Genomic DNA, 23,821 nt, shown 5'->3' on the forward strand with positions numbered 1-23,821 from the left:
AGGTACATCTATAGTCTCCATTTTCAGTTCATGGTTTTTTCCACAGTTCGTTTACATTTGGGGAGAGACACTTTTGTCATAGATATCTTGCAGTTGGGGGAAAGGAGAGGGTGGGGAGAGAGGTGGGGGTATTGTTCTGCGGCTGAACAGATTCGTGTGGTTAAAAGTCATCAGTTGACTGTCAGATGTGTGGCTCCCAGATGTTGAGCTCTTAACTCCCACCAGCCCCAGCCGACACCAACTAGAGTACAGTCGAGAATGATGGGAGCTGGAGTCCAGCAACATCTGGAGAGATGCAGGTTCCTCAGCTCTGCCTTAGGGCTTAAAAGCCATTACCTGCACTTTTAGATTTGGCCAAGGTAACAACAGACTTTCTATGCTTTGTGCATTCTAGATTATAACCTGGGCATTGATGGCTGAGAATTATTTAATTGTGAGCTGGATTGTTGGCATGCTCTTTTGTAAGACGCATCTGTAAGATGTCTTTTATACTCTAGCCTTGCAACTGAGTTGGTTTTATTTCATGCTAATGAGTTTTATTAATATTGCCTCTAGCGTGTCTTTTGTCTGTGTGTTCTGCTTTTGTTACACTCAAGGACCAAAACAAATGAACTTGAACAGAACTGAAAGTAGGATTTTTTTTATTTTTTTTTCCAGATTTGTGATGCGATAGAACAGCTCCAGGAAGCTCTGAAACTGTGCAAGGATGATATGAACTCCCTTCATTTGCTGGCCCTCCTTTTCTCAGCTCAAAAGCACCACCAGCATGCGTTGGATGTCATCAACATGGCCCTGGCGGAATATCCAGACAGCTTTAAGTAAGCAACGTTAAGAGAACGTATGCAATTTCTTACAGTATTGAGGAATCTAAAGCAGGGTTTCCCAAAATTGGTCTCCGGCTGTTGTTGGACTATAACTCCCATCATCCCTAGCTAGCAGGACCAGCAGTCAGGAATGATGGGCATTGTTGTCCAAAACCAGCTGGAGACACAAGTTTGGGAAACCCTGGTCAAAAGTATTTGTACATCTAGGGGAATGCATCTTTTTGGCACTAAGAATAGATATAAATACGGACATCTGGGCAAAGATACAAGTTTGGGTGTAGGGTATATTTTGTTTGTATGGCGGGGAAAGGTTGCAGCATTTGGGACTTTTGGAAAAAAAGAAATTCGAGAAAGGGCGGACATAATAGAAGTGTACAAGCTTGTGCACTGTGTGCTTAAAGTTGATACAGAGACATTTCTCTCTCTCTCTCTCTCTCTCTCATTCGTAACACTAGAACCGGAGTACCGTCTAGTCCAGGGGTGGTCAACCTGGTCCCTACCGCCCACTAGTGGTCGTTTCAGGATTCTAGGTGGGCGGTAGGGGGTTCTACGGCGCATGCTGAATCCTCCTTCTATCGAGCACTGGTGGGCGGTAAGGAAATTTTACCATCAAGAAAGATGCATTAGTGGGCGGTAGGTATAAAAAGGTTGACTACCCCTGATCTAGTCCAACCCCCTGCAATGCAGGAATCTTTTGCCCAACGTGGGACTCGAACCCATAACCATGAGATTAAGAGATTCATGCTCTACAGGCAGTATTTTTTTCTGAATGCCAGTTGTTGGGGGGACATGAGTGGGGAGGGTGCCGTTGCCCTTAGTCCTCCTTTGAGACTTCCCATAGGTATCTGGTTGGCCCCTGTGGGAACAGAATGCTGGGCTTTATAGTCCTTCAGTCGGAGCCAGCAGGACTTTTCTTACAGGATCCAACAAGACTCTGTCTTCAGCAACTCCAGTAAAAGGACCTCAAGTAGCAGAGCTAAGAAGAGCCTTTGTGTTAGATTTTGGAGAGAGCTACTGCTAAATTTCTGGGTGCTCTGCTGTTCTGAGCTGATTCTGTATTAGGTGCTCCTTGTGTTCCACATACCTGTTCATACGTGTTTGGTGCATATCTGTTTATTACATATCTAAAACATTGACGTGGTGCCTTGGAGAGTAAACTCTGGGAGCTTGCAATAAAAGCACAGAAATGCAGTGCAGTGGAGCACAGGGCAGTTCAAAGCAGAATACAAGGGCAGAAGCTAATGAAGCAGAGGAAGTGTGGCTGATGGGAAGGTCAGGCGCTCCTCTCCCAGTGTTTCTCTGTTCCGAACTTCGCCTCTCAAAGCTCTCTTAGCGCGTGTTTGCTCAGCCCCTGAAAGTGGTGGTGACGCCTGGGAGATTGAGGAGCCCGTGTGAAGGAATAAAGGGTGGGTGGTTTGCGAAAGTGCAGCCAATTAAAATGTGCATAGTGATAATAATGAAAAGTCAGCGGTCCAGAAACCAGCACAGGAAAGTGCAGGGGAAAGAGGCCGCGAGGTCTCTGGCTACGAAACAAAAATGCGTACTTCCTGAAACCGAGCCCTGCCTTTGCTACAAGCCAGATTTAAATCTCCTATTGCTCAGGCTGCCGTGAAGGAAAACAATAGCTCAAAATTGGCACAGAATGATTTATCACAACAAGATAAGCAGGTTTGATTTGCCGATTATGGAGCACTATTTAAACAGGTCGGGAAATAGGTTTCAAAGTTTTCCTTCACTTGGCCTGGGTTGTGTCTGAGCTGCCAATTTAATGAGAACTGCAATCGAAAACACACTTTGCGACTTGGGAGAGGGAGGATCATGGGGCCTACACCCAGTGCTGGATTTAGGTTTGATGAGGCCCTAAGCTACTGAAGGTAATGGGGCCTTTTATATGTCCAGCTGTCCTTTGTCAACAACAAATTCTTGCTGTTTTTTGTGTTGAATATATGTTATATGGCAGGGGAGTTAAAAACTGGCAGTCATCTACCCCCTTTTGGAGGGTTCAGGTCAAAGTTGTTGAGCTTTTTTTAGGGGACCCAATCTTTCTTGTTGAGCTTTGTTGGGGGGAGCCAGTGATCTACCGCTGACATCCAGTGATCTACTGGCAGGGGGTTGGATTGGATGGCCCTTGTGGTCTGTTCCAACTCTATGATTCTACCTGTTGGACATGCCTGCTATATGGTAATTTTTGGACCTAACAGGTGTCTAAAGCCATTTGCACATAACAAAATATGTATTTTATCAAAGTAATTGTTTTTTATCTTATATTTTGGAAATATACATCCCGTTTTTCCCCCTTTAAACTTTTTTGGGGGCCCCAAGAGAGTGGGGCCCTAAGCTATAGCTTGTTTAGCTGATACGTAAATCCGGCACTGTGCCTACACCTGAGTGGCAGTGGCATGGATGGGTGCAGATGTTGAACAAGAGAATTTCTCATTCATAAATGGAACATTTCGTGGTAATGATGAATCTGAGTTGCATTTCCAAAGAAGGTCTGTGACCGATGCCCATCACTCTTCACAATCTGGACTCAGTGTGCCTACTGTGTTTTAAGGTCGGCAGTGTTGCGTGCACCCCGCAGTGAAGCCTTCAGGGTGTATTTGTGTCCAGAAAGAGATAGATTGGCATACTGATAGTCACAGCATTAGTATATCCTCCAAATATTTAGCAAGGACAGCCCTGAGTTTATGGTTCCTGTCCCTAAGCAGAGTCTTGCTCAATCAGACCAAAGAGCAAATTGTGTTGCCCGTAGTGGCCAACCAGATGCCCCTGGTAAGCCCACAAGTGGGGCATGGGTGCAATAACCCTCCCCTGCTCTTGTTCTCCACCAGCTGTTATTCAGAAGCACCCTGCCACTGTCCCTGGAGGTAAAATATAAGCCATCTTGACTAGGTGAGTTGGTAGATCCCTGTCAAATCACTATCTTCATTTTGCCTTCTGAGGAATTCCTTATTACAGTGTTTAAAGTTCTTCCGCATTCAACTCCTTCCCCCAGGATCCCTTAGAAGTTAAAACTCAAGAGTGAGGAGCTGACACATTTTGGCATCTAGAGCGCAGGCATATAAACACATATGCACTTGGGCAACATGCATGGCTCAGCCTGCCATCTTGGGGCATGTGCAGTGCAGTTTTGAATGCTGATAACCTATTTTGGACAATTGGGTTCAAGTGCGTATTGAGCAAGAATGAAAGCCCTTCTGGCTTTTACAGAGCTGCTGCCAAGATCATATAACACCGGTCCTGAAAGACCTACATTGGCTCCTAGTACATTTCCGAACACAATTCGAAGTGCTGGTGCTGACCTTTAAAGCCCTAAACAGCTTCAACCCAGTATACCTGAAGGAGCATCTCCACCCCCATCGTTCAGTCCTGACACTGAGGTCCAGTGCCGAGGGCCTTCTGGTGGTTCCCTCACTGCGAGAAGCCAAGTTACAGGGAACCAGGCAGAGGGCCTTATCGGTAGTGGCGCCCGCCCTCCTATCAGATGTCAAGGAAATAAACAACTATCTGACTTTTAGAAGACATCTGAAGGCAGCCCTGTTTAGGGACGTTTTTAAGGTTTGATGTTTTATTGTGTTTTTAATGTTCTGTTGGGAGCTGCCCAGAGTGGCTGGGGAAACCCAACCAGATGGCTGGGGTACAAATATATTAGTAGTAGTAGTAGTAGTAGTTGTAGTAGTAGTAGCAGTAGCAGTAGTATCCAGCAATCGATAACCAGAGTAGAGACATTAGCAGCTGCTTGTGGAGAGCTGGGTAACCTTTTCAACCAATAACATGGTAGCTTATGATCACACTGTGCATTTCACAAGACCCTGTTACTGTATGAAAATTAGGTGGGAGGGGACTTATGCACAGATAGATAGATAGATAGATAGATAGATAGATAGATAGACAGACCCTGATAACCAGTCTTGGCTTAGTCAGGTTGACAAGGAAGACAAGATTTAGATGGCTCCTCTTGCCCCTTTATAGAGGGTGATGTCAGTGAACTGGATTCTGCACCACTTATGCCTTGGGCAACCTGAGCCTATCTCCCATGTGAGTGTGCATTACAACCCTTCCTTTAATTACACAAGCACCTGCTGCTTCTCAAATATTACAGAATAGCACATTTTCCTCCTCCTACCTAACCACATATCCATACACTTTAAAGATTTAATTTCTTAATAACGAGACCCGTGGAGTCTTGCCTTTAAAAAACAAAACAAACCCTTAGATATCTGTGTTTCCGTGGCTCAGGGGTCAGCAAACTTTTTCAGCAGGGGGCCGGTCCACTGTCCCTCAGACCTTGTGGGGGGCCGGACTATATTTTTTTTTGGGGGGGGGAATGAACAAATTCCTATGCCCCACAAATAACCCAGAGATGCATTTTAAATAAAAGCACACATTCCACTGATGTAAAAACACCAGGCAGGCCCCACAAATAACCCAGAGATGCATTTTAAATAAAAGCACACATTCTGCTCATGTAAAAACACGCTGATTCCTGGACCATCCGCGGGCCGGATTTAGAAGGCTGTTGGGCCGCATCCGGCCCCCGGGCCTTTGTTTGGGGACCCCTGCCATGGCTGTTCATTAATATAAATAAATGTCCCAAACAATTATGCTTTGCAGGGGAGATTCAGTGAATGTCAGTGTTCGTACGTGAATGCTGGTGAGCCTAAATTCACTCGCGTGTTTCAGATGCACACTGGTGAATGTTGACAATTAACTGAGATAACTTGCTTTATTGGTTAATTAAATGTATATGGTGCCTGTCGATATCATCCGTAGCAGCCCACAATAAAAGTAATCCAGTCAAACCAATACAAAAACACACAAGTAAAATGGATAAGAACAGCAGCCAGAGTAAGCAGAATAGTTTTTCAAAAACAGTAAATATTAGTTAGATAGAAGCAGCAGGAAAGATGTGATAAGCCACACCCTCAGCTAATGTGGCTTAATGGAAAGGCAACTTCTAAATGCATGCAATAACTAACAGAAGTTGAAGACACTGTTGACCACACAAATGGACTTGGCAAAACCAGGTGCATTCATCTCCTCAATGCCCTGCCAGAATTAACCCCCTTGTGCCAGAAATTTCTAATCTTGACTTCACACACACACACCAAAACACAACAGCTAAAATTGCGTACTCTGCTTTCAAAACAAGAATGTCTCAGGAGGCCGTTACAGTAAGTGGCTCTGGAGAGAGACTCTTGTGAGCATAGATTTTTCATCACCAGTGAAAGCTGTTCAGCGGTGGGATGGTCACCCTCAGAAAGTGGTGGACTCTCCTTCCTTGGAGGTGTTTAAGCAGAGGTTGGGTGGCCATCTGCCATGGATACTTCAGCTGAGATTCCTGCATTGCAGGGGTTGGACTAGATGACCCTCGGGGTCCCTTCCAACTCTAGAGATTTGGATTATTTTATAGTAGCTAGATACCACCTGTTTTCCTATCTCAGGCTGCAGCTTTCTCCTTGCTTCGTTTATTCTGTTATCACCTGGCTGGGCACTGCTTTCCTTTTGGGAGAAGTCAGGGGCAAAGCAGGTGTCGAGAAGTTCCACCCACCTTCTCTCTGTCACCCAATCACATTTCTCCATTTTCCCCGTGCTGAGGATGGTATCCACTTGCTTGGATACTTGTTCTTAGATATCAATCATAATTGGTTCTCCTAAATCTTACCCTCAAATCAACACAATTATTTGCCTATTCTTCACAAAAAACCCCCACTAACGTTTAATTTTGACACAATTTGTTTCCTATGGTCTTAAATCCTTGTTCTATTACACTGTGTGGCAGGTTTAAATCAAGAGACAGAGGCTGGGTCAATATTTCCCCCCACCCTTACATTTATATTCCAGCTCTCTTCTCCACCCCCCATGAAGCCACCCATCAAGGCACTGACCAGATTCAGACCTGCCTAGCTTGCAGAGGCAGTAACTTAATAGAATCCTAGATAGGATCATAGAACTGTAGAGTTGGAAGGGACTCTGAGGTTCATCTAGTCCAACCCCCCTGCAATGCAGGAATACGCAGTTGTCCCATACGGGGATCGAACCTGCAACCTTGGCGTTCTCAGCAACATGCTCTGACCAACATCCAGGCATGCATGTACCTCCAAATCCTATCCTGGGAGTGAACTGCATGGCTCAGCAACAATCTGAACTGCTGTCTCCCCGTCACACCACACCAGTTCTTGCAAGGATGTTATACAAAGAACAATAAATTCCATTAATCGCTCTGCAGAACTTTTGAAAACGGCAGTAGTGCCAAAGCCACGTGAACATAAAAAATAGCCTTTCAACCTCTGATGGGCTTTTGCCGTTGTAAGGTTTGGATATATAGCACTGAGGTCGATAGCTTCATTACAGCGGTGAATTAAAGAACTCGCTAGTCCCTGGCACCATCCCAGTTGAAACACTTTATCCCGAGTCAGCTGTTAACACCTGCATTTCTTTATTCTGGTTTACAAAGCTGTTTCCACTTGATGGTTCTTCCTTCGGTAAAGAGGAGCATCGAGACATTGGAGAGAATACATAAATAAGTGGATACATGAAAGGGCATATGGTCATTTATCCCACCTAGGTTTTTGGAAGAATATAAAGGATCTGCTCTCATTTCCACTGATATAAGGCTGACAGAGACATCACCTTGCTGACAAAGGTCTGTATAGTTAAAGCTATGGTTTTCCCAGTAGTAATGTATGGAAGTGAGAGCTGGGCCATAAAGAAGGTTGATCGCTGAAGAATTGATGCTTTTGAATTATGGTGCTGGAGGAGACTCTTGAGAGTCCCATGGACTGCAAAAAGATCAAACTTATCCATTCTTAAAGAAATCAGCCCTGAGTGCTCACTGGAAGGACAGATCCTGAAGCTGAGGCTCCAATACTTTGGCCAGCTCATGAGAAGAGACAACTCCCTGGAAAAGACACTGATGTTGGGAAAGATGGAGGGCACAAGGAGAAGGGGACGACAGAGGACGAGATGGTTGGACAGTGTTCTTGAAGCTACCAACATGAGTCTGACCAAACTGCGGGAGGCAGTGGAAGCCTGGCGTGTTCTGGTCCATGGGGTCACGAAGAATCAGACAGGACTAAACAACTAAACAACAACCACAAAAGGTTGGTGAATGACAGTATTTTGAATGATGTCGCCACTGGGGACCAATGACTTGCTCTTTCCTGCATTCTGACCGTTTGTTTTACTTTTAGCATCGCATCTGTTTGGGAGGCTTTTTCTTAAGATGCACGACCCTCTTGATACATGAGCACACTTAAGCTGCAATCCTGAACACACTGAGTAGGGAGGAAGCCTCATTTTACACATTCAAACAACTCACAGGGCATTTTGCACAAGACAGCAAAAACACAGAGCAGCGGGAACCATAGAGACATACAAAACGGCCTTATAGTGAGACAGCCCAAGGGTTCATCTAGCTCAGTACTGTCCACACTGACTGGCAGCAGCTTTCCAGGGTTTCAGACTGGGGACATTCCCAGCCCTACCTGGAGATGCCATTGGGGATGGAACCAGGGACCTTCTGCATGCAAAGCAGATGCTCTGCCACCAAGCTATGACCTTTTCTCCAAGTAATGTAATGCTAGAATAATTTTTAAAAGGTAAAGGTAAAGGACCCCTGGAAGATGTAAGTCCAGTCAGAGGCGACTATGTAGTTGTGGCGCTCATCTCGCTTTCAGGCCGAGGGAGCCGGCATTTGTCCACAGACAGCTTTCCAGGTCATGTGGCCAGCAGGACTAAACCACTAATGGTGCAACAGAACACCGTGACGGAAACCAGAGCACGCGGAAATGCCATTTACCTTCCCGCTGCAGTGATACCCATTTATCTATTTGCACTGGCGTGCTTTCGAACTGCTAGGTTGGCAGAAGCTGGGACAGAGCAACACAAGTTCACCCCATCTCGAGGATTCAAACTGCCGACCTTCTGATTGGCAAGCCCAAGAGGCCACAGCACCACCCGCATCCCTGCTAGAATAATTACATCATAATATAATACATACCTTCCAAGTGCCCCAGAAAAAGTGGGAGATCCCTTTTTTGCATCAGATCCCAGCAGCCTTTTTGGGTACCATGGCCTTGTGTGCTCTTGCGCCCCCCCCCCAAAAAAACGTTTTTTCCTGGGTGAGAGCGAAACGCAGGTCACGCGACTCACCTGGGACACACGTCCTGGTTTTGCATCAGAAAATTTTGGGCAGTATTGTTCCATTATCTAACACATAAGATTTAAAAAATAATAATACAACACTTGAAACCACTATACAAAGCACCATAAGCCTACCTTGAATAGGATTGCTATGAATGAAGTAATCACCTGGAGAGTATGCACACCTGGGTGCTAGAGTTGACATTCTTTGTTCCAGCTTCCTCTCTCTGAGATTCAGCCTCTGTGCAAAGCATCTTGATTGTGAATGGGTGCATATGCGGATAAAAACGCAAATGTACCTGCATTAATTCTAAGGCAATATGTTGTGCAGAACCTATTTGGAACTGGTAGTGTTGGTGCAAAAACAACGTCGTTATAAATAAAAGGTCCAGAAGGGAAATGTGGTCCTCCAGTTCTCTGCCTCTGGGACTCTCCCCAGCATAGCTTCACATCCCTGGAGGAGGATGGAGAAATGTGCATGTGTGGAAACCTATGACTTGCATGGCTGGAATGTAGTCTACTGTACAAAACTAAGAGATAGCACTTGTTACTCCACCCACTTTTCCTCTGGCTCTGCCCCCACCATCCGGCCTCTGGAAGACTGTTTGCGATGCAATGTGGCCCTCAGACTGCAAAAGCTTTCCCGCCCCTACTATAAGTACACAATGTGTCCCCGTTTATATTTTTGGAATGTCGAGAGGTGTAGTGCATTCAGCATGAAAAGCGTACCCCATCTTCTGCGCCCCCTTTTTATGGGAAACATAAGGTACATATGAATCATCTCCGAAGGCACGGCTCGCCGTTCTTGAAGTGTAACTCTTTGCAGCTGAGACTGCATATATATATATATATATATATATATATATATATATATATATATATATCTCACAAATACCTCTTGCCTTAGTCAAGGCCACTTGCAATGAAAGTAGCTATAGCAACAAAACAAAGTTTCCAACTAATGAAGGGATATTTCCAACAAGGAGAATAGCTTCAGTGTCTGGAGTCTTCATCCTTATCAGTCTCCTTCATGTTACAGCTTGAATATATGCCACTGAATTTTGCAAGCTGATTTCTAGCAAATCTTCTTGCTGCTGCGATGCTTTGTTCTGGCATTCAGTAGCATCACTTAGCATTTGTTTGTGCGTGGGTGATCAGAGGGCTTCATATACATTATCTAAAATAATCCTTGCAAGCAGGGATAGACCAATATTATTATGCCCCTTGTTACGGGGAGAGGAAGAGAGGAGTTGAAGCATCTTGAGGGCTGCTTGCAAAAGTTACATCTTAAGCAATCACATGTTTGCCCCTTCCAATTCTTGCTTCCTGGCTGATGCAACTGTACCATATGAGAAATATATTTAATTCCAAACGCACACCTCATGATTTTAGAGGTGTACTATGAAAATGTAATGTGTGATGAGGCTCCGAGAGATTGTTTTATCTAGAGCAGTGACTCCTGAACTCCATCCCCACCCCCCACCACTTAATATTTTTCTGCCTATTGTAGCAATTGGAATGTACTATGTCAGGTGGGAAGAATCCTTGGGGCCAGATAAGAGTCTTCTAGGGCCACATTTGGTTAAAGGAGCTATCTTTCTCCACCCCAGGTGTAGACAGATCAACATTCACACTCAGTGTAAGGTAGCTCCCTCTGTGCAACCAAGAGAGGGTGAAAGATCTCTTTGCATCACTTGGGAATCCATCTTAGGAATGCCATTAAGGCCAGCGAAGAGCTCTGTAGACTTGGTAAGATTTCATTTTTAGCTCTGGCAATTGCTGCATTGATTAATTAAATTCTGAAAGAAAGGGTTACCTTCTCCGTCACAAACAACAAGGTTTCAGCCATGTCTGCTGTTTCCCTTACTTGCGAATGCAGAAAATATGGCTGACAAACAAAGGCTTGAAATGCCTTTTGGTGCGGCCTGCTCTAAGGCACTATTATCAGCTGAGTGCTCTCCCTACGTGACTAACGGTACGTAGGAAATAGAATAACGACGAGGGTGGCAAGGGTGTCACATCAGCAGAAGCTGTTGTGCGGAGGAGCGCAGGCCAGCCTAATTCCATCTCCCTTCTTGGCTTTGAGCTGCAGGCTGTGACCTCAGACACCTTGCAAATCTGCTGCAGGGCTCTGGAGCCGGTCAGAACAAAATTTCCTTTTGCAACAAGGCAGCTGTGCATTGGCCTTCCGTATGCACAAAGGCAGCAAAGAGCTGCAAAGCCGTGTAATATCTGGGAAAGGCTTGGTGCTAAACTCCCCACCACCACCCATTCTTCAGTGCAGCTTGCTTCTTTTCCCTGTTTGTCCGTTTTAGATCTCTTTCCTAACCCTCTCCTGTCTCGAGGGAGATGATGCAGTCATATTCCATTGCACCCTCTCAGTGACAAACCCTTCAAGCAGAAGGGCCACAGCTCAGTGGCGGATGCGGGTTCACTCCCACCCCCACCCCCAAATACCTGCAGACTTTGAGATTTTGCAGAATCTGCTGCTAACTCTCTCTTGAACATGGAGAGTGAAGAAATGGCTCTAATTAGTGCTTAGAATGATGCCCTTGTCATAATAACAAAAGTCCAAAAATAGTAAATAATAATAATAACAACAACAATAATAGTAATTTATTATTATTTGTACCCCGCCCATCTGGCTGGGTCTCCCCAGCCACTCCGGGTGGCTTCCAACAAATATTAAAATACATTAAAATATGACAGATTAAAAACTTCCCTAAACAGGGTCACCTTCAAGTATTTTCTAAATGTCAGGTAGTTGTTTATCTCTTTGACCTCTGATGGGAGGGCGGGTGCCACTACCGAGAAGGCCCTCTGTCTGGTTCTCTATAACCTCACCTCTCGCAATGAGGGAACCGCCAGAAGGCCCTCGGCGCTGGATCTCAGTGTCCGGGCTGAACGATGGGGGTGGAGACGCTCCTTCAGGTATACAGGACCAAGGCCATTTAGGGCTTTAAAGCTCAGCACCAACACTTTGAATTGTGCTCCGAAACGTACTGGGAGTCAATGCAGGTCTCTCAGGATCGGTGTTATGTGGTCCCGGCGGCCACTCCCAGTCACCAGTCTAGCTGCCGCATTCTGGATTAATTGCATTTTCCGGGAAGAAAAAGAATCCTGGGAGTTGCAGTTGGTTAAGAATGCTGAGAGTTCTTAGGAAGCCCTTCCAGAGCTACAATTCAGACTTGGGTCTCCAGCTGCTTTTGGACTACAATCCCCATCTTGCTAGCTAAGGATAATGGGAGTTGTAGTCCAAAAAAAACGAACAGCTGGAGACCTAAGTTTAGAAAACACTGACATTAACTATCAGTCCCCTCTTCCCAGGGAACTCTGGGAATTGTAGCTCTGTGAGAGCAGTAGGAGTCTCCTGGCAACTCTCAGCACCCTCAACAAACTGCAGTTCCCGGGATTCTTTAGGGGAAACCATTACTGCTTAAAGTGACATAATACTGTCAATGGCAGAATTATACGTAACTATACCTGGCTGACTATTAAGAATTCTTTATTATTAAAAGAGAATAGGGGAGAGAGGCAGGAGAATTCTGTATTGCTACTCTGCAAGGATTGTTTACTAGTTGCTGTTTCTCCTCCCTGTGTAATTTATGCAGATATACTATAAATATTCCGTGGCTTATCATTTGTGCACACTTCAACTCTGCTTTTGCCATGTGCCTAAAGATTCCAGTCTGCCTGCCTCCCTCCCTCCTGTGTGTGTGTGTGTGTGTGTGTACAGATATGAGGTGACATTGGTCCTGAACTAATACCGTCTTCACTTCTCCAGCATTCTCCTATATACATTATCTGATTTCCGCGGCTCCCGGAACATGATGTCGCATTTATCTGTGACATGGTTTTGCTGCCGAGATACATATGAGTCATAAGATAGCAGCTGTAAGAAACTATAACTCCTTCCTTCGTACGCGGCCTGACAAAGGGGATAATTGTTAATTTCAAATGGTAGGGCCAGAAGAGACATCAAAGGGCACCAGCGGAGCTGCAGACATTAATCAATTGAACTGGGTGATTAATAATCTCAAGTTCTGGTGGCAGATCAAAATTTGGCTCTCAGTCAGTGATGCTACCCAGAAGGAAATATCCCAGTGATAGGGAACTGTTACAGAGCCTGTGAGTTTTCTCCTCCCTGCACCAAATGTGATATTTTGCTGTAAGGACAGTAGTTGCATCAGTGTTCGGGGCACCTATAGATGATTCATCCCCTATCATTTTTATTTTCTGCCCCCATTTTTATTTTTATTTTTATTTAAAAAAAGCATTTGTCCCCACCCTTCTTTTTATTTTCTCTCCTTGGAGGCTCTGATTATTTTTCTTCCAAGCATCCATTCATATCCTGGTAGCAAGGATATTTCTTCCTGATTCCATTTTGTGAGATGCTCTGGAACAAAAAAAAAAAACACGGCAGATGGGCATGCATACGTGTGTATCTGAGTTGTTAAGGACGCAGGTCTGTCATCCACATTTGACATGTGACCCTGGAGTATTTGTGGCAATGTGTGAGGCCGGGAAGAAAGGGAATCATCGGATGCAGGAATACAAAGGGAGAAAATCTCAAAGGTAAGTTGTTGCCTGGTGCATTTTGAGTATTACAAGTCTGAGGGCTTGAGTCGGACTCTGTACTTTTGAAGAGAAGCCAGAACTGTTCCCCATACTGTCTCAAAATCAGTTTAATTTGAGACACTGTGTAAGACTGTTCTGAGTTTTAACACTCTAAACTCTTTGGGGAAGAAATGGTCTTCTGTGCACCTTTGAGGTCTCCTTCCCTTTTGTGTTTACAAAAGTGAAACTGTACATCAGACCGCAGCACGACAGTGTAGCATTCGATACTTAGCCTTCATTTTATAAAGAATATATTGTGAACGACCCTGAGATCATTCAATAAAGAGCAGGATAAAAATCTAAATCAGTTGATTAAAATACTTAGCTTCACTATATTCCCGTCTGGCTTCAGGCCTGGTCACAGCTTTGAAACTGTTTTGGTCGCCTGGGTTGGTGACATTTATTGGGAGAGAGATGAGTTTTGTGCAGCCAGGATTTGCCCTATTAATCCATTCCACACCTTCCCCTAAGAGGTAATCACACTTCATACCTGGTCTTTCTGATAGACCAGATTCAGGTTTCCATTCAAGCTCCTGGCAGGCTGCCTTTAAAATCAAGGAAGGAAAGGAAAACAACCATGCTCCACATTTTCTCAGCAAATGATTTTGCTGGATGTTGCCACAGGCTTAAGCTCCACAAAGTTGCCCTTGTTCCTTTGGTGGGGCCATAACTTGACATGAACAGTTTCTTGTGTGGCATTATAAAGTCAGGCTTATTTCAGGAAGCAAGGTGAAAAGAGCAGGTTAGTTTATGTTGCACCCTGTCTAACATATAGGTTTAAAGAGGGTCTGTAAAGGCTATGAGAAGCTTCCAGAAACCTCTAATTAAGCTTGGAGATCAGTTTCGGCTTCACCCATTTGAAGTCGTCTTGCCCTCAAAGAAACTTGTGTTCAAACCTGAGAGTAAACATTACTTTTTATGTGCCGTTAGGGTTGAGGAAACCCGTCAAAGTGACCTTTAGCTGTATTTATTGAGAATAAGTTTCAGGAGGTATTTACATAGGGCCATCCTATTCAGTAGGAAAACTCCCCGCAAAATCAGTGGAACCCATAAACAATATAACAAGTAGTAGGTGCTGTTGAAAGAAATAGCAATAGCCTACTCACAGTAATAGATGAAAAACACATGAAATGAATTACAGAAAAGCACGTGAGGTACACTCCTATAGCAGAAGACTTCTGTGGTAATTGACAAACTACTGAATGAGCTGAAAAAACAAAATTCAACCTATGAAGCTAAACTACACACACACACACACACACACACACACACCGGCTTTGCCCAAAGTTTTGTGTAATAGGGAGAGAGTCTTTCGTGTTTCTACCTTAAGGTTACCAGATTTTTTTCCCCAATGAATCCGGGGACACTTTTCAACTTCAATGGATTTTGTATGGGGTAAAGGTAAAGGTAAAGGGACCCCTAACCATTAGGTCCAGCCGTGTCCGACTCTGGAGTTGCGGCGCTCATCTCGCATTACTGGCTGAGTTAGCCGGTGTACAGCTTCTGGGTCATGTGGCAGCATGACAAAGCCGCTTCTGGCGAACCAGAGCAGCGCACGGAAACGCCGTTTACCTTCCCTCCGGAGTGGTACCTATTTATCTACTTGCACTTTGACATGCTTTCGAACTTGCTAGGTGTGCAGGAGCTGGGACCAAACAACAGGAGCTCACCCCGTCGCTGGGATTCAAACCGCCGTCCTTCTGATCAGCAAGCCCTAGGCTCTGTGGTTTAACCCCCAGCGCCACCCACTGATTTGTGGGGACTGATTTGTAAATCTGGGGACTGTCCCCAGGAAACGGGGACATCTGGTAACCTTATTCTACCTTTGTAAGACAAGACAGGACCTCTGTACTCTTAATACTTAAGGAAGGAGGGAATTTCCACAGGCGTAGCTTCTCACGCTGTGGACTGAGAAAAGTTGCTCCTCCAGCACCATACCTCCTTGCAGGCAGTTGGTCCAGGCCAGCCTTCCACATGTTGGTGTCCTCCAGATGTTGGAGTGCACCTCCCATCAACCCCAACCACCATGGAAGAAATGGGATACTGCTTTCTTGATAGCTTCCATGGGAAGGTGAAGCAGTTCATATCTTCTGTCTATTTTGCAAAAGAAGCGTTAGGCTATACTTCCTGGAATCTGAAGGCCGCTGCTTTGCTTTCCCCTGCACTGTACCAAAGCAATAAGAAGAATGAAAGAGGTAGTTTTGATTTACTGTGAATATAAGTACTCTGTGTTCCCTGTCATTTTAAACAAAGAAGGAACTGAACGCAGCCAGGAGCAAGGGGCAGAAATGTATGAGCTTTTGAAATGGTCTAATGGGATTTCAAGGTATGCAAATACTCTGGGCCCAGATGGGAAGACAGTGGCAGCGTGAGGAACTTCTACTCTGAGGGAACAATTGGAATCAAAAGTATGGTTAATAAAAAGCAAGCGCTAGTGAAGATAATGAGAGGGTACTAGAATACCTTTTGCATAAAATAATGGGATTTTAGGGAGCGGTGCTGTTGCCAGCAGCATGAGGGGGGAAATCATCTATTCACATTCAACGCTTAAGAGTCATCTATGCTAAATGTACCTACTGCGTTTTTATTTTCTCCACTCTTGGGTCTTAGGCAGTATACAGGATGATTAGGAGCCATTTTGTCCTCATAACAGCCCTGCAAAGTGGACTATGCTGAGGTAGAATGAGACTCAGTATCAGTGAACTTTGTGATTGGATGGTGATTGGAATCCAGACCTCCCCTGTCCTCCTCCATCCTTTCGATCATACACCAGCTCATAACCACATACCAGCCTCCTCCAACCTGGTCCCTTCTAGATATTTCGGGCTACAGTCTCCCACCATCCCTGACCTTTAGCTATGTGGGATGTGAAACACATAGCAGTCAAGTACAACATTCCTAGAGTGGACATGCTAGAGGATGCTTTGTACCAGCCAGGAGAAAACTTCCTGTTTCCTCCTGAGCTGGGACAAACTTCCTCTGCATGCGAATAGAGGCGGGTGTGGCCTAATCTGGGACAGAGGAGCGCACCATTTTCTTTTGTTCCTCTCTTCTCCGTTTTGTTTTTCCTCTGTGTGTGAGCAGAAGTCACTTGGGACTAACTCCCTTATGGGATAATCCCACATCTATATATATATAAATGTTCCCATTGCGTTACGCTGAAAACCTATGTTCTCCGTAACCGCTGCACCAAACAGCATCAAATTAGGACAAAGCGTAACTTGACCATCAAGGAAGGATCTGGCATAATAAAAATTTAAAAAACCCCACACCTGTCATACCTAAAATAAAGGATAAAGGGGGAAAAAGTGGTGCGCCTATTATTCCTCACCAGCAAAAGGAATGAAGACTCCAACAGCATCCAATAGAAAGGCGGATTGCCCGTCAACATCATCAGACCTGGCCAGAGCAACAATGCCTGTGCCCTCACCTAAAATGGCTGCTGCAGCTTCACATGTGCCGAGAAAAAAACAAAACACGGAGCAGGAGGCATGCCTGAGAGGTCACACTGAGTAAGACCAGCTCTGAGGGGATTGTGTCGCTGGGGTGCGTGATTTTGGGACTGGGTAATTTTGGGACTGGCGTGGGGGAGAATGCTCTTTAAGGTCGCCAGTGCCCTCACCTAAAATGGCCGCCACAGCTTTGCATGTAAAATGCATCTCTGGGTTATTTGTGGGGCATAGGAATTAGTTCATTTCCCCCCAAAAAATATAGTCCGGCCTACCACATGTTCTGAGGCAAAGTGGACCGGCCCACGGCTGAAAAAGATTGCTGACCCCTGCTCTAAAGGGACAGGGAAGAATGAAAACAGGAGCATCCAGAATACTCTCGGGGTCAGGAGAATTTTAAAAAGAAAAAAAAAACCACAGCAATGCGTGGCTGGGCCAGCTAGTGTATATATATTTTTGTAACCTAAGTCTACCTTCAGGGATCCAGCTGTGAACTGAATGAATGTGAGTAAACTACTTTTATATTCACTTTAATAAGATTGCCGTGTATATTCTTTTTAAGAGGGACAAAAAGCGATCTTACCAGGAATCTTATATAAAGAGGTTCAAACAAACCTGCAACAAGCAAACCGCTGTGCGTTTAAAGGGGAATGTTTAAACTCTGCTAAGACATAGAACTTGCTAATGCTAGTTAGGAAGGATATCATTAAACAATATATCCTCTCCTGTCTCCCTGAACATTCCTACAAGCTATATTCACTGCAGCTTATGTGAATTGGAGTCCAAAACACTTGGAGAGCATAGTGTTAGGGAAGGCTGCCATTTATGTTCTTGACTATTCATGCTCATCACATTTCCATCATCTTGCCCAGTAGCCTCTCAAATACTGCTTCTCCTTTATACTGAATAATGAGCCAGTAAAAAAAGAAGAAGCCAGGGATTCATTTTAAGTTTGGAAGTTTTTCTAGCCTAAATGTTACTTGTGGCTCCCAGGCTGATCTAGAAAACAACACAACATAGTAAGTAGGATTGCCATATTCCCCAAAGTGAAAATCGGGACAGAGTGGTTGAGGTTTTCTTTCTTTCTTTCTTTCTTTCTTTCTTTCTTCCTTCCTTCCTTCCTTCCTTCCTTCCTTCCTTCCTTCCTTTCTGGTCAAAAGCTGTTCAGTTTTCTTTATTCTTATTATATATATATATATATATATATATATATATATATATATATATATATAAAATACCCCAATAGCACTTATTGTTAGGGCTGCCATATGTCAGGGTTTTCTCAGACATTTTGCCGATTCAGGAAAAATCCACCCAGGCGCCATTTTTCTGAGCAATTCCCGGACATTTGGCAGCCCTAATACCGGTAGTAACTATCTATGTTAGAGAACAAACAAGAAAATATATTCCCTGACCAGTACTTTTATGGACACAAGAAGTACCAATACTTTATGGATGCTCAACCCCCACCCCTCCAAATTATTTTCCTCCTTGAAACCTATAATATATATAAAGCTATTAAATATATGTGTGTGTGTTTAGCTTTGATAAATCCACCTCAACACTTTAATGGTACCACTCATAGTTAAAAGGTCATGTGGAAATTAAACCGGCCGTTAAGACTGAGTCATGCCAGTTGACAGAGTTAACGCTTTGCCCAGAAGTTCTCTTTAGTGGCATAAAGCCAGATAAGGAAGAAGGAGATGGACAGGGTGGGAGAGAGGGAGGGTATTATTATTCACACAAATAACAAGGCAATGCACAGAGGAAACCTGGAGCGGTACTATGGAAATCTCTAACAGAGAAATATTATTCTACCTTCCAGCTTCACTTCTCTATCATATATGCTCTGCACACCCATATCTATAAAATAACACTGAGATCTCCTTCAGGGCAACCCGAATTATTCACATGGTCCTACAGAAGTGGACTTTGGGGAGGCAGGGCAGGGGACATTCAAAACCCTTGGATAATCCCAACTCCAGTCAAATGGCAGCTTTTAATTTTAAATACGTGTACAGAGTCACTTGTGAACTTTGAAACCAACCATTATTAAATAAAATGTATTTTCTGATCAATTAATTCCTTGGGAGCGCATGCATTTCTAGCCTTGTAAAGGTGCTCGGAGATTATTTTTGCATTTCACAAGATTGCATGCGCCACTTGATTGTAATCCAGCCTCAAAGCGGTTTGCAAAAAGGGTAAATAAAATTATCTGCCCAAAACAGCAGTTAAAACAACTATTTAAAATATCCACAAGCTAATTAGAATCGATGATAATCTGAAAACCAAATTAAAACGCATGTCGACATTGTACATGCATGTCTGAACGATCTGTGACTGTCCTTGTCGCTAGGTGGAGAGATCCATTTCTTGCAAATGTTCAGTCTCTAAAATTCAACCAATCTTCCACGGCTGAGTGACAATTTCATTATTCCTATGGAATGGTGCTGTCATGGGAGGCCATGGGTGGGAAGAAGCAATCTTTCAGGTAAGCAAATGCAATCTGACAGGGCTGTCTATGTTTCAAATGCATGACATTTCAAGCAGAGCTCTGTCTCCTTCCTTTTCAGTGGCGCTTAGTGCTCAACTCTAGTTCTTGCTATAACCACTGCAACTGTGGACAGCGAAAGGGATTTGGAACGCAGCAGCTAGAACAGCATCTTTTACTTGGCTTAAAATGTAACGCTCTTGTTAAAGCTTTGTGTCGATGTTGCATTGTACTAGTGGAAGAGTTCTTCTTCTTCTTTGGTGATCACTCATAGCCGAGTAAGATTGTCTTCCATAAACACAGTTTTAACAATGAGTCCGTAAGTGACCATGGAGGCCAATTCTGGATCCACACATCCTTCCACAGTGGGGACATTGGTTTCCGGGCGGGAGTTGATCACGATGTGGATTTGCCAAGCTTGCCTTCCTCTTAGCACGTTTCTCCCTTGCATCCTGAGTTCGAGTGTCTTCAAAGCCCATGACACCTTTGGTAAATGCTGTTCTCCAACTGGAGTGCCCGCAGGCCAGTGTTTCCCAGTTGCCAGTGTTTATACTACATTTTTTAAGATTTGCCTTGAGACAGCCTTTAAATCTCTTTTGTTGACCACCATCATTACGTTCTCCATTTTTAAGTTTGGGATAGAGTACCGTAGTTGCTTTGAAAGACGATCATCAGGCACAAAATGACCAGTCCAGCGAAGTTGATGTTGAAGAATCCTTGCTTCAACACTGGTGATCGTTGCTTCTTCCAGTACACTGATACTAGTTCACCTGTCTTCCCAAGTGATGTGTAAAAATTTTCGGAGACACCGTTGATGGAATTTTTCGATGAGTTGGAGATTGCGTTTATAAGTGGTCCATGTTTCACAAGCATATAGTGAGGTTGGTAGTACAATAGCTTTGTAAACAAGCATTTTGGTTTCCCTGCAAATGTACCGGTCCTCAAACACTCTGCACTTCAATCGGGAGAACGCCGCACTTGCAGAGCTCAGGCGATGCTGGATTTCGGCATCAATGTTGGCCCTTGTGGAAAGATAACTGCCTAGGTAGGAGAAGTGATTGACATTTTCCAACGTTACACCATTGAGTTGGATTTGTGGTGCTGCAGAGGGGTTATTTTGTATTTGTTGGTGCAGCACTTTGGTTTTTTGGATGTTGAATGATAGGCCAAGCTTTTCGTAAGCTTCTGCAAAGATATTTAGGATGGTTTGGAGGTCATCCTCTGAGCGTGCGCACACTGCGTTGTCATCAGCATACTGAAGCTCTATGATGGAAGTTACGGTAACCTTACTCTTTGCTTTCAGCCTGCTCAGATTGAAGAGCTTTCCATCTGTCAATATATGATTTCTACTCCAGTGGGGAGTTTCCCTTCGACAAGGGATAACCTAATGGTCATAAAAGGCAGTGCCAGGCACTACCAAGCGCCAGGCACTATCTTTCCTCTCCCCTCCCATCAAATGCGGAAGATGAATATAGGACTTGTTAGTTATGCCAAGAAATAAGAGCAGATAGAACAGAACAAGATGATGGAGGATATCTGTGTTTCCAAGGTGTGCCTGTATCTTGGGTGCTGTTCATCTGTAGTGGATGTGATATGACTACCAAGTTCTTTACAACACACAGCACATATTAGGAAGTTTGTAAAGGCGAAAGATTTATACAATCTGAAGATAAACCAAGTTGGCTAAAATGTATAAGAACAGTACTGATATATGTTGGAGATGTAAAAATGGGGTAGGCACATTTATACACATGTGGTGGGAGTGTAAAGGGGTAAGAGAATTCTGGGGTGCCGTTTATAACAAAATTTTAAAAAATTCAAATTCTCTTTCATAAAAAAAACCCTGAAGCATTCCTACTTGGTATTATGTCCAAAGAAATCAAGAAAACGTTTAGGCCGTTATTTATGTATGCAAGCACAGAGGCAAGAATTAGAAAAGTAACAACAGCCCCACCAAAACAGTCTGGTTAGCGAAAATGATTGAATATCTACACTGTGCAAAGTTAACAGGGAGAATAAGAGGAAACACTACTCAAAAAGTTAATAAGGAATGGCTATTTTTAAAGGACTATATAGATAAGGTAAATCTCCTGACATATGTAGAATGAATCTAGAAAAAAGAGGAAATGTAAAGCAAAACTAGCATGGAAAAATGGGAAATCAGAATAACAAAATGAAATGCGTTTAAACTATTAAAATTGTAAAATAACAAAATGAGAGGAGTTGGAAGTCAACTCTTATGGGGTATCTATGTTGGGTATGTATGCAGGTAAAGTATGTATTGTATTTATTGTATGCATTGTTTGTATTGTAATGTATTGTTTCTGTAAATTGATGTATGAGGTATTATTTATATATATATATATATATATATATATATATATATATATATATATATATGGAACATTGTAAAGGATAGTGAATGGTAATGTTGATAGGATTGTGGCACAGATTATGAGGAAGGCTGCCTCCCACAGAAAGTCATCTTCCGTGAGTTGCAAGGCGATGGAAACAATGATGGAGAGGGTTGAGACTAGCACACTTCGTCATGCCTTTACAGTCCCCTTTTCATAATGCCTAAAGAGGACTGTAATGCACTGAATAAGTTACCCATGCCAGGGTTCTACTTTGGAAAAACCTGGCGAAAAAGACATGGGGCATGCATATATGGATATATTATGTGTGAACTCTCCGAATCACAACTTATCCTGTGTGCCTGGTGAAGGGATGTATGTGCATGTCTGTTTCCGTGTCGTTCATTTGGCATTTTAGCTTGGCAGGTTGAACTGCAACCTCATTTGCAACTTGCAAAGTAAACAGTCATCTGGAAACTCTGGCATCTTTGAGGAATGATAGTCACATTCCACTACCCTTTGAGGAGCTGAGATAAACATTCTTTTTAAGTTCTCTACTTCAGGGGCAGAGTGTTCCAGGCCTCTCTGCTGGCTGATGCCGGAAGGGATTCTGCCGGCAGCTGTTCAGCTGGTGGTCTTCACCAATGGAGTGGTGCTGGCTCTCCTTTCTTCTGAGTACCACCATGCCTGGTGGGTTTAGGATTGCAGCCTGTTGCTTATTTCAAGGAGTGGCTATTTTTTATAATTTAAAATGTTGTATTACTGTTCTTTGAATTAAGGAATGGGTGGCAAGCCTAAGGGAGGGAGGGGTCTGGTTTGCACCAATACTCTGTCTTTAAACTTGTTCCTGATAATCTCTGAGGCTTTTTTGTTTAACTTTGCACTCTTCTACCCATTTGGTGGAGCTGTGTTGTACTAAAGTGCAAACACAGAGAGAGAGAAATTAGAGTGTTTGGTAACAGTGGAATTACCTAGAAATCAAGTAGGATCTGCAACAAAATGTTACAGCAGGAGTTCTTCTAGTTGACCATGCCTTGTCCTATTCCATTCCACCACCAACCGTTTTTGTTGCCATCCCTCTCAGACATTTAGTATCTCTTAGAGCAGTGATGGCCAAATTTGGCCCTCCAGCTGTTTTGGGACTACAACTCCCATCATCCCTAGCTAACAGGACCAGTGGTCAGGGAAGATGGGAATTGTAGTCCCAAAACAGCTGGAGGGCCAAGTTTGGCCATCACTGTCCCAGAGCATTAGAGTTCCGCTCCTGTTTTGTCCTGATCCATCACTCTTGCTTCTCAGTGGGTCCATTTTGGCTACAATCCTGGCAACGTTCACCTGAGTTCACTATTAGCATATATGATCTAACTGAAAACCTGGAGATTCATTGCTAAACCTGGCATGGTAGCAAGTCCCTAAGCTCCATCAATTCTTAAGTGGAAATGCTGCCCTTGATAAAAGACGTGCCTGTAAAATGAAATCGTAATTTTCTTCCCTTTCTCCCTGCCCTTCTTGCAGTTTACTCTTCACCAAAGTGAAACTGGAATTGGTGCACAAGGGCCCAGAAGAAGCTTTAGTCACCTGTAGGCAAATGTTGCACCAGTGGCAGATGCTTCATAATGTTTCACAGCTCAGGTAAGAGTTTGCCTCTCATTGGAGTTGCTTTTTGTTCTCTCTGAGGATGCCTCATCTGCACTACTATGGATAAATTATCTTACCGCTTTTAGATTGAAGTATACCCTCCGGGTGTGAGCTTAAACTGTAATGTAAAAGTTTTACCAAGTTTATTTTGATGCCATGTGGATGACTACATACATCTGTGCATGTGTTTGTCTTGGAAGAAAACACTTTATGTATGGTTAAATGGTTTGTTTGTTTGTTTGTTTGTTTGTTTGTTTCAATTTTCAATAATGTTCCAAAGGTTAGTGTCAGATCTGCGTTGGG

General features: G+C 43.8%; 1 protein-coding gene across 1 annotated transcript in view; it reads left to right on the forward strand.

The window, feature by feature from the left end:
* Positions 1-23,821, forward strand: part of TTC7A (tetratricopeptide repeat domain 7A) — a 162,065-nt gene that overhangs the window by 88,541 nt on the left and 49,703 nt on the right. Inside the window, exons 15-16 of the mRNA XM_033144919.1 lie at positions 658-818; positions 23,396-23,512. Coding sequence (XP_033000810.1) covers positions 658-818; positions 23,396-23,512 — 278 coding nt within the window. The remainder of the gene's footprint in view (positions 1-657; positions 819-23,395; positions 23,513-23,821) is intronic.

Source organism: Lacerta agilis, chromosome 3 (assembly GCF_009819535.1).
Source record: "Lacerta agilis isolate rLacAgi1 chromosome 3, rLacAgi1.pri, whole genome shotgun sequence".
Lineage (NCBI taxonomy): Eukaryota > Metazoa > Chordata > Lepidosauria > Squamata > Lacertidae > Lacerta > Lacerta agilis.